General features: G+C 47.7%; 1 protein-coding gene across 1 annotated transcript; it reads left to right on the top strand.

Moving 5' to 3' along the window:
- The first annotated feature begins 560 nt into the window (after window positions 1–560).
- Window positions 561–10,612, top strand: SELENOS (selenoprotein S). Its single transcript, XM_025893244.2, has 5 exons — window positions 561–714; window positions 1,425–1,559; window positions 4,021–4,127; window positions 7,490–7,658; window positions 10,021–10,612. The coding sequence occupies exons 1-5, from the start codon at window positions 639–641 to the stop codon at window positions 10,098–10,100; spliced, it is 567 nt and encodes a 188-aa protein (XP_025749029.1). The 5' UTR covers window positions 561–638; the 3' UTR covers window positions 10,101–10,612.
- The last annotated feature ends 785 nt before the right edge of the window (window positions 10,613–11,397 follow it).

Here is an 11,397-nt window from a genome sequence, read left to right as displayed (position 1 = left end):
CTATCATAAACAACTAATACTGCCTGTGACACCCAGTGGGAGTCGATACGTGTTGGCGCCACTGCTTTAATTCTTTCCCAAGAGGTTTTGGCTCGGGGCGGGGGGGGGGGGGGGGGCGGAGAACCGCGAGGGTCGGCGGGACTTCCTTAGCCTGAAATGCAACCGGGGTCAGCTGGAGGAGGAGGCTGCCAGGGTTTCATCTGCACCCCTTGGGGGCGGACCCCGGCGGCAACCCTCATCTGCCGGGATTCTGCCGGTCGAGTTCTGTTGCCCAATGGGCCCGGGGCAAGGATGTGGGCGCAAATCCTGTTTCCAGGCGGCCCCTAACCCCCCGTGACCTCGGTGCGCAATCAGTACAAAAGTAAACCTGCCAGAGGGAGTCGGCCCGGAGATCCCGTCACACGGCTTCATCCCGGCCAGCAGCGACGTGTCTGCCACCGCCCGCTCCTGCTCTCCCGGCCCCGCCCGGCTGGCCACGCCCTCGCCGTGATTGGCCGAGCCCTCAGGGCCGGGTCGCGTCACGATTGGCCGGGACTCCGGGACGCTGGTCTCGGGCGCGCGCCACGTGTACGTAGGGGCGGGCCGGCAGGCGAAAGACTCCAGCTGACTCGGCTTGGCCGCGCGGCTGGGCGGCGGCCATGGAGCGGGACGGGCAGCTGCTGTCCGCGCGGCCGGCCCTGGAGACGGAGGGGTTTCGCTACCTGCACGTCACGGGTGAGTCGGGCCGCGGGCCACGGGCTCGTACCGCCAGCTCCCCCGGGCGTCGCCATGTTCGGTGGGTTGTCCTCTGCTGCGCACCCGGCCGGGCCTGGGGAGGCCTGGGGAGGCCTGGGGAGGCCTGGCCGGCAGCCGGGTGGCGACGCACGCAGGTCCGGGAGGAGGGCCTGGAACGCTCGCGGAGGCTCTCCCGGAGCCGCACTTCGCCGGGCGGCGCCGTCGGGCCCTGTTTTGCGCGTATCCTTTACTTTATGCCGAGCAAGCCCTTCTGGGTTGCGGAGACTGAGGCCTCTCGGCCCTGGGCATTTTCCTCCAGGCCTCGCGTCACCCTCCCGCTCCATACCCGGCGCTTTGTCGGCTCCCACGGTCCCCCCTCCCCCGCTTTCTATAAATTCCTGAGGTCTGAAAGGCCTCTGCCCTCCTGAGTCGGATAAACTTCCCTTCACCCATCAAAACCCGCTTTGCGGTGCCCTCCGCCCTCCGGACTTGCCCCTCAACTCCCCTGGTGGTTGAGAAGTCCCTTCTCGGTGACCCCTGAATTGTGCTCGCTTCTCTTTTAACTGCCTACTTAGAAGGTCATTTCCTCGACCAGACCCGGAGGGTTTTGAGGGCAGGAGCTACGCTTCCTTTGCCTTCGTTGAATTTTATGGAAAAGTCTAGTAGTGGTATGACTTTCAGTTTCCTGAAAACTGTTTTCTTCTTTTCAGTGGGCTCCCTGCTAGCCACTTACGGCTGGTACATCGTCTTCAGCTGCATCCTTCTCTACGTGGTGTTTCAGAAGCTTTCCACCCGGCTGAGGGCCTTGAGACAGAGGCAGCTGGACCGAGCTGCAGCTGCTGTGGGTTAGTGCCTGGTAACAGAAGAGAAGACAGTGGCTTTACGCCTATTTCTTTTAGTATTTAAAAGTCTATTAGAAAGAGTAAGAAGTTCATGATTCTAATCTGTAGGAAAGGAAAGCCATTTTGTGCTTCTGGATTGATTTTGGGGAATGTGCAACAGCTTTTTTTTAAATTTCAGAGATTTTAATGAGATGGAAAACCTACTTGATGGTGTGTAGAGCACTCACTGCATATCTTGCAAAAACGGTTTTTCATGTATGGGATGGATTGAAAGGAAAACTTCACAGCTTCTCCATACTTGTGGGTCTGCCTGTTGAATCTCTAGAACCATTGCGAGTGACAAGAAACTCAGCCTTGGTTCTTTATATCCACCACACTTTGATTTCACAACTTCCTCATCAGATCTGATTTCAAATTACTCTTGGCTGTTTTGAAAACATAGTCCCTCTGAAACAGTAGCCTTTTCGTGAGGTAGAAACTAGTTTCTGAGGACATACCTAAAAGAAATGTCAAGCGTTTTGAGAATGACAGCTCAGTTAAATACAAATCACTCTTCTGACTCAGCACGCTTACTGGGTTTGGGGAGAAAAGCAAATGTAACACAAAAGGAGTAACTAGTGGAAAGACTTAAGAATGTCCTTCACTCAAACATACCTCTCCTCTCTCCCAAGAAACTGTGGTCCTGCCATTCTCTCAGTCATTTTGATTGTTGGCTGTACATATGACAACAAACTACAGATTACAGTTACACATTTGCGTAAGATGCAGGATTTCAAGAGGGTGGCAGTGTTAGTCACCTGGTGAAGCCATCTCTACGAGTGAGGTGCTCACGGGGGGAGGCCCACTCTTACAACTGAAGAGTAGGTTTATGAGATGATGCTAGACTGGACGTTTTTTTTTTTTTAATTTTTTTATTGTTATGTTAATCACCATATATTACATCATTAGTTTTTGATGCAGTGTTCCATGATTCATTGTTTGTTCGTAACACCCAGTGCTCCATGCAGAACGTGCCCTCCTCAATACCCATCACCAGGCTAACCCATCCCCCCACCCCCCTCCCCTCTAGAACCCTCAGTTTGTTTTTCAGAGTCCATCATCTCTCATGGTTCGTCTCCCCCTCTGACATACTCCCCTTTTCTTCCTGTCCTGTTATCTTCTTCTTTTCCTTTTTTCTTAAAATATGTTGCGTTATTTGTTTCAGAAGTACAGATCTGTGATTCAACAGTCTTGCACAATTCACAGCGCTCACCGTAGCACATACCCTCCCCAATGTCTATCACCCAGCCACCCCATCCCTCCCACCCCCAACCACTCCAGTAATACTCAGTTTGTTTCCTGAGATTAAGAATTCCTCATATCAGTGAGGTCATGTGATACATTAGACTGGACGTTTTTAAAGAGGCTTAATTGTTTTCGTGAAGCACTGTGAAAAGTAAATGTGCGGTCAAAAGTATTATGTTGTGCTGTTGCACAATTTTGTTAGGAACATTTATTTGGTTAAAAAAATCGACACTTGATTTTATTCTAAGAATGACCCGATAGTTACACACGTTACCAAAATTTTCATTTCTGTGAAGTGGAACTGTAATTTTGTTTTGTTTCTAAAGATAGAGTTCCAATCATTTCTCCCACTACACACACAGACACACACCCGTTGCTACCTGCACCACAATACTTTGGCCCAGTTTATGTGGATTCAGTTAAGTTGCTCTTTTTCCACCACTGTGTAGGTAGTGATGGTTGCTTATACTTTTGGAAAGTGCTGATGTGAACATGTAGTTCTACTTTGTTTTCTTCTTTAAAAATTAGCCACACCACTGTGTAGTTGCCCTGTGGTGGTTCTTAACATGGTAGTCTGAACAGGTGAGTAGATAGAGAACGTGACAATATATTTATATAATTCTGCTTTATTTTTTACAAAGCAGATAAAACGTAGATAAAGCTGGGGAGCTAGTTTGCATTAATGCTAATTGGAAGGATTTTCCTTTTCTGTAGAAACAAGGGCAGAATGCCTAAGGATCTTTACCTCTTTGTGGTATGGATCTGGGCTAAATAAGTGATGGCTAATAGTCAGAAAACTTGTTGTCTTGAATTCTGGTCAGCCTGGAGACTGGATGTTAGATGTCCAGGTTGTGGAATGGAGTCTCAGGATGCCCCTGAGACCACTTACATGTCAGTCACAGGGCTATGCCAGACTCTCTGAATTGGAATTGCTGAGGGAGCCCAGAAATACATGTTTCTAATAGGGATTTCTGGTGCCCTGGATCTTTAACTAGGGCTAAGAATTATGGTGGTAGGACAGTCTTCTGCCCCCATAAGCAGTAAAATTTATGCACAACAGGAGAATTTTCATGTAAAATACATGTTTTTGCATTGCCTGACATCGGTACTTCTGTATCCTTCTAATAACATGGACCCTCAAGAGCTTCTTTTTTTCTCCAATTTTTTCCTGACATTTTAGAACCCGATGTTGTTGTTAAACGACAGGAGGCTTTAGCAGCTGCTCGTTTGAAAATGCAAGAAGAATTAAATGCACAAGTTGAAAAGCATAAGGAAAAACTAAGACAGGTATGAGCTGGTTTTAGTTTGAATACATGGTCTTAAATATTTTGCTGCTTTGTGGGTAAAAGAATGTGTGTTTGTGTGTGTGTATAAGCATGTTTGCCTGCATGTCCTCCCCACCCATCAGGTACTGGAACAACTAATTATGGCAGAATCGATTCCACTTAGCTCAGTATCGGTCCGCACGCTTTCCTTGTGCAGTATCTTAACTGTTTATGGGGAAAATACTCTTTTAAAAAGGTGTTCTTTTATTTACCTTTTTGCTTTTCAGTGGTTTCTTCGCGCTGTATTCTCACCCAAAACCGTGTGTTCCGGTGCCATGCCGCTGGGCACACAGAGTACACATTCAGCTTCTTGCTCCGTTGTTTGTTTCAAGCCACGTATCTCACATGATATAACTGGGTGGGGCCGTTCTTCAGTGGAAATAAGGAGAGCCAGGGGGAGGGCAGCAGTGGTGAGATGGGGCGCAGGAGATTTTGAAAGATTTTTTAAGGGCACATGGTTTCATTGGGGAGCGGTAGGAGGGGCGGGGTGAAGAAGAACCAAGGAACCAAGGACAACTGTTGGAAATGACCTGAGCATCTGGTGGGTTGTGCTGCCCTTCACAGGAGCAAGACCGCCCACCAGATTTGACCCAGTCTATATAACTGAAACAACCAAGTTGTAGTCTCTGCTCTCTTAAGAAGTTTCAATGCAGATGTTTCTGGGCCCTTCTTCGTCCTCTCAGAAGAGAGCCTCTGCATGCTCTAAGGCAGCAGAGAAATGGGTTTTCCTGTTGGTTTTGCCTGTGTCTCTGGTGTTTCCAGGGTCCTGTGCCTTTCTGCCATCGCTAGAGGCTCTTGTGGTTTCTGCGTGGTCATCCGGGACATGGCTGGTCTCCCCAGCTTGGCCGGAGCCCAGGAGGAAGGGACAGAATAAGGCCACACCTACTCCACACATTCATTCTCCTTGGTCACCCTGTCTCGGCAGCCTTCCTCTCTGTTCAGTTGCAGTTTTTTAGCTTAAACACAATCACTAACTTAGAATGCCACATTGCTGTTACTTATTTAAATTTTTAAATCCTACAAAGTAAAAAAAAAAAAAAATTGTTATAAACATCTGTACCATGAAAATTAAGTCTCTGATCTCCTTGTTCCTCCACCTCCTGCTGCCCAAGCATTCCATCTTAGGTTTTTAGGTATTTTTCTAGAAATATTTATCTATATATAAACACACATAGAAATTTTTCATTGAGGGGCGCCTGGGTGGCTCAGTCGTTAAGCGTCTGCCTTCGGCTCAGGCCCTGATCCCGGGGTCCTGGGATCGAGCCCCGCGTTGGGCTCCCTCTCCCACTCCCCCTGCTTGTGTTCCCTCTCTCGCCGTGTCTCTTTCTGTCAAGTAAATAAAATCTTAAAAAAAAAAAAAAAAAATTTTTCATTGAAATGGCAACATAGTATACATAGATGCCATTTTTGAGCCATTCTATTTTAGTTTTTTTCTTTGCTGATCTCCAACCATTTAATTATTATTGCTTTGTTCCAAGAGCCGTAGAATAAGTTGAGTTCCTTCTCCATGTCAGAATTGATGACTTCAGCGTCTGAGTTTTTTGTGTGTGTTTAGCTTGATCATTTATGCAGTTTGCTGATGTAGCTGAAAATAATCCTTTTAAAAGATCACTTTTTAAAATTGTAGTGCGGTCGCCTGGGTGGCTCAGTTGGTTAAGCGACCGCCTTCGGCTCAGGTCATGATCCTGGAGTCCCGGGATCGAGTCCCACATCAGGCTCCCTTGCTCAGCAGGGAGTCTGCTTCTCCCTCTGACCCTCTTCCCTCTCGTGCTCTCTGGCTCTCATTCTCTCTCCCTCAAATAAATAAATAAAATCTTTAATAAAATAAAATAAAATAAAATTGTAGTGTGAGCCCCCCAAACTTGGAAAAGAGACAAAAGCCTGTGTTCGCTTTTAAGATTGTTACAGCGCATGGGGTTCTGTCTCCTACACTTAGAAGCAGAGCAATAATAACGAACTGATGGGAGTCTGCCCGACCCACAGCTGAATCAGCTCTCCTGTTTGCGGTCCCAGGATTTGTCCGCATGTTCCATGTCCTGGGGCTCGGCATGTCCGCCAGGAGTATAGGCTAGCCTTCGAGCCCTGGGCCTCTTGTCCTTGCACACAGTGGAAGCATGAGGTGCCAGGTATTAGGGGTTAGCAGCGGACCCTGAAAGGCGTGGAGAAATTTTCTGGAAATGTGCTTACTAAGGCATCTCCTCACATATCCCAGTGACATCGCAGTTAACTGGAACCAGAGCGAACAGTTCTGGTCTGGCTTCCATGGGGAATGAGAAACGTAGTGCACGAAGGTTCGTGCATATGTAAGATGCAGCACCTGGTTGCTCAACAGGCAGGTTGCCCTTCGAGGAGTAGGAAGCAGAGCAAAGGTCCAGTGCACTGGGTTTCCCCTCCCACCTTGGGAGCCTGCTCACTGTGTGCTTACAAGCTTTCTCAAGTGCGCATTGTCGTGCACAGTTTTCTGCTGAGATTAATTTTCCTTTATATTTCCAGTAGTACTTGACTTTCAGAACACTTTCACATCTGCCCTTTTTGGATCCTCACAGTCTGTAGAGCAGAGGGATTAAGCGGCTTTCCTCGGGTATCTCGGCCAGGCGGCAACAGAGCAGGCCTGCCAGCCACGCTCACCCATCCCAAGTCAGAGTTCTTCTGTGTTACAAAAATGTCCTACTGTGGGCATGTTGCCGAAGAACTGAATTGGTACTTTTTCTTCCGTGACACTTTTTGCTTTCTTTAATAGTTTACAAAAACACGGGCGCCTGGGTGGCTCAGTCGGTAAAGCGTCTGCCTTCAGCCTCTGCCTTCGGCTCAGGTCATGATCCCAGGGTCCTGGGATTGAGCCCCAAGTCTGACTCCCTGCTTAGTGGGGACTCTGCCTCTCCCTCTCCCCCTTTCCCTGCTCATGCTCACCCCCCCAAATAGATAAAATCCTTTTTTTTTTTTTTTTAAGATTTATTTATTTGAGAGAGAGAGAGAGAGATCGCCAGAGAGAGCATGAGTGGGGAGGAGAGGGAGAAGCTGACTCCCCGCTGAGCAGGGAGCCTGATACGGGGCTCAATCCCAGGACCCTGAGATCATGACCTGAGCCGAAGGCAGATGCTTAACTGACTGAGCCACCCAGGCGCCCCAATAAATAAAATCCTAAAAAAAATGTTTCTGTGAGTTAAACTCATTGCACTAGATGACAGCAGTGTTACTAACTAAAGAAAACAGGTAAAGGTTTGGTTTACAGGACTTTTAAATAAAAAAATCATCAAAATTAGCATTTTCTTTGAGAAAGATGGTAGCTTATGAATTCATTCTGTAACGTGCGTTTCTTTTCAGCTTGAAGAACAAAAAAGGAGACAGAAGATTGAAATGTGGGACAGCATGCAAGAAGGGAAAAGTTACAAAGGACCTACAAGAAAGCCTCCCGAAGAAGACAGTCCTGGGCCTTCTACTTCATCGGTCCTGCCAAACCGAAAATCTGACAGGAAGCCTCTGCGGGGAGGTGGTGAGTACCAGACACTAAAGTATTCCGAGCAATTACCGGGTAGGTTTGCCTTTTAAAAATAAGATTCTGTATCTTTCTTTTATTATATATAAATTGAAGCTAATTCCTAAGTTTGGGATTATGAAGATAAATAAAAGAAACACATGCAAAACGCCCCTTAATGGCTGGCGGTCGCCAACCTGGTGAGTCCAATGCCCCTGTTGCCCAGTGTCCCAGGGCATGGATGTGGGTGTAGGTCCTGCTTCCAGGAGGCCTGTAACCTCCTTGGCCTCAGTGTCCCATCAGTGTAAAAAATAAATAAATAAATAAACAAACATTGAATAAGAAATCGAAAAGGGAGGTGAGTCATTGCTGCAGTGCTTAACTGTCATGGTGACCCTCGGATTTAAGCATCTCACCCTAGTCCCACACGGCCCTGGAAAAGGAGGAGGTAAGCAGGGTGAGGGCTAGCTTGCCCATCTTTCAGATGAGCGTCACGGGGCTAGAACACAGTGGTTTTCGTCCTCTTAGCCGGGGCCACCTTGTTTCTTGCAAATAACTTTCTCAAGGAGACACGGACAGATGTTTATTCGGCGCTTTTGTCTGTGCGCAGCCCGCACCCCCTCTGCGCTCTGGGTGGTACGGTCGCTGTCTGTCTCCGTCCCATTCTTTTTTTTAAGATTTTATTTATTTGTCTGACAGAGGGCACACAAGCGGGGGGAGTGGCAGGCAGAGGAAGCAGGCTCCCTGTAGAGCAGGGGGAGCCCGACGTGGGGCTCGATCCCAGGACCCCGGGGTCATGGCCCGAGCCGAAGGCAGCTGCTCAACCGACTGAACCGCCCCGGCGCCCCCCATCCCATTCTTGAGGTCCCTCACATCCTTTTGGGAAGACGTGACTCACACACAAATGAAAATAAGTCATGCTTGTGATCTGCTAGCAGTTCCACATGAATCCCGAAGGAGGAGGGGGCAAAGGCACCAGAATACTTTGTGGAGGAGCCAGTTCTCGGCTGAATACTTTTATTCTCCATTGGAGGAGAGGCTTTCTGTGCAGGTGCTGCGGAGGCATAGGCGTGGAAGCCTGCTGGCGTCTTGGGAGGACCACGGGGAGGCCGGAATGTGGGCTCTAAGGCAGCGCGGACACAAGCGGGACCGCCCTTACAGACTGAGCCCCATCCCTTCTGGGCACCTGGGTGGCGTGGTTGGTTAGGCATCCGACCCTTGGTTTCTGCTCAGGTCATGCTCTCAGAGTCGTGGGATCGAGCCCTGCATCCGCCTCCTTACTCAGTGGGTAGTCTGCTTGAGATTCTCTCGCCCTCGCCCTCTGCCCCGCACCCCCACCCCCATACACATGTGCTCTCTCTCTTTCTCTACAGTAAATAAGTCTTTTAAAAAAAAATATGCCGGAAGGGTATTTTTTAGAGCAAACAGCAGTGATATTTAGGAGAGGAGTGGACATTGTAGAAAATGTTTTTGTTTTGTTTTTAAGATCTTGTTTATTTGACAGAGAGAGACACAGCGAGAGAGGGAACACAAGCAGGGGGAGAGGGAGAGGGAGAAGCAGGCTTCCCAAGGAGCAGGGAGCCCGATGCGGGGCTCGATCCCAGGACCCTGGGACCATGACCTGAGCGGAAAGCAGACGCTTAACGACTGAGCCACCCAGGCGCCCCCATTGTAGAAAATGTAATGCATGACTTGCTTCTGTGCATTGTCTCTTTCAGTGTTCCCAGCGATCCTGAGCAGATACTCTCTGACTTGCTCGGTTCTACAAATAAAGGAACTGAGGCACGGGGAGTTATTGCCCAAAGATCCCACAGCAAAACCACCTCAGTTAAGGTCTCGCTGGCCTATAGCCTGAGCACTCAACCTGGTCACCAAATGTCCATTAACTTTGGGAAGCTAATGAGTGGGTGGGGTTAGGAGTGAGTGCAAGGGCACATATGTGACCCAGGTCTGACTGATAGAAGGGGCAAGTTCCATTCTGTTTTGATTTTTTTTTAGTTTATTTTCTGTAGCTTGCACAGTCCTTATTTGAATGTATGCATTTTATTTATTAAGCACTGTCGCAGAAGCCTTCATATACTTAAATCCAGCCATCTTGAGAGGTTTTTTGGGGCAAATTTCTTGTGTGTTTTGGAGAGTTTTTACGTTTCTGAGGAGTTAAGACCAAGAAGCTAGATGGCTTCTTTTATTCCCACCAGAAAGTAATTCAAGGTGCAATCACAGAAAAAAGTATTTTTTTCACATGGTAGCTACAGGTTTTATGAAAAGGTCTGTGAGAATAGAATCCATATCTTCATAGTGCTTTGCATGTCAGGCTCACGATTTTATGTTTTATGCAGAATGTTCCCAATACTGTTTTGCCTCCTTTCTCTCATCCTAGGTTACAACCCGTTGTCTGGTGAAGGAGGTGGAGCCTGCTCTTGGAGACCTGGACGCAGAGGCCCGTCATCGGGTGGATGAGGCTAAGAATCTTGTTAGTGTCGCTTTCGACATTAGCAAGATGAATCCGTAACCCTCAATTCAATTGCCTTACGCACACTTTTCACAGTGACTAGCCAAGGGGAGTGGGGTTTGTTTCTGTCCTTAACTACACTGCATCTTTTAACGGTTGAAGTCCGAGTAGGATGTAGACATCTCCACTAGTGGTAGTGACAGTCGGTCACACTTCACTAAAGCCAGTGACTGCAGTCATTGATTTCATGGGTAATTGCTAGCTGGTAGATAAAGCCCTCCAGGTGATTAAAAAATCTTGATAAAAGAGACCTAGTGATGCTTCTTCACGTTAGAAGTCCTTGCTGGTAGGACAGTCTCTGTGACAGGTTGCGTTGAATGATGTCTTCCTTGTAAATGGTGAGCCCACCAGCGAGGATTACTGATGCAGACAGTTGATGGGGTTGTTTCTGTATATTTATTTTTATGTACAGAACTTTGTAAAAAAGAAACTGTAAATATTAAAAAAAATGCAAAAAACATTTTTAGCATCTTTATTAAATTCAAGGAAGTTTCTTTATGAACTTGAATTCCTCCTATTGCTACTTATTTTCCCTACTCACTGTTTCTCACCTACAGTGAGCAAGGTGAGGGGCAGCTACAGTGAGCCCCAGAGTGGTCGGATCCCTTGGGTTTTGTCCACAGAATCGGGTGCTCAGAGCCGAGTTGCTAAATTAATAGGATAAACAAACATCTTGTCGAGAGGTGTCTCGAGGGCCATCCGGGTTTCGGAGGGCCCTTTTGGTCATCCCGCTCGCAGCGTGACTCATTTGTTACATTCTTGTCTAGAGGCTCTGTCAGGAGTACACCATACAGGGCCAGAGAGTAAATATTACAGGCTATGCAGGATTATAGTGTTGGGTTTGCATCCTTTTTTTAAAAAAAATCTTTTTACTTAAATTAACATAAAATGTATCATTAGTTTCAGAGGTGGAGGTAAGTGATTCATCACTTTTTTTTTTTAAGATTTTATTTATTTGATAGAGTGAGAAAGTACAAGCAGGCAGAGGGGCAGAGGCAAAGGGAGAGGGAGAAGCAGGCTCCCCCCTGAGCAGGGAGCCTGACGTGGGGCTCAATCCTGGGACCCTGAGATCATGACCTGAGCCGAAGGCAGTTGCTTAACCATCTGAGCCACCCAGGTGCCCCGATTCATCAGTCTTCTATAACACCCACGTGTTATATCATGTGCCCTCCTTAACGTCTGTCACCCAGGGTTTGCATACTTCTTTAAGGAATGTTGAAAACAAAAGATTCTTACTAGCTCGTG

Source organism: Callorhinus ursinus, unplaced genomic scaffold (assembly GCF_003265705.2).
Source record: "Callorhinus ursinus isolate GAN/ISIS: 27379988/994484 unplaced genomic scaffold, GSC_fseal_2.0 scaffold47, whole genome shotgun sequence".
NCBI classification, from domain to species: Eukaryota; Metazoa; Chordata; class Mammalia; order Carnivora; family Otariidae; genus Callorhinus; species Callorhinus ursinus.
Note: the sequence above shows the minus strand (reverse complement) of the source record. Positions and strands in the feature narration are given on the sequence as shown.

Bases quoted from the DNA above. Each gene is read 5' to 3' on its own strand.
- SELENOS (XM_025893244.2), top strand. From the start codon at position 639: ATGGAGCGGGACGGGCAGCTGCTGTCCGCGCGGCCGGCCCTGGAGACG. The intron at 715-1,424 runs GTGAGTCGGGCC...TCTTCTTTTCAG, and splicing joins TCGCTACCTGCACGTCACGG to TGGGCTCCCTGCTAGCCACT. The intron at 4,128-7,489 runs GTATGAGCTGGT...GTTTCTTTTCAG, and splicing joins ATAAGGAAAAACTAAGACAG to CTTGAAGAACAAAAAAGGAG.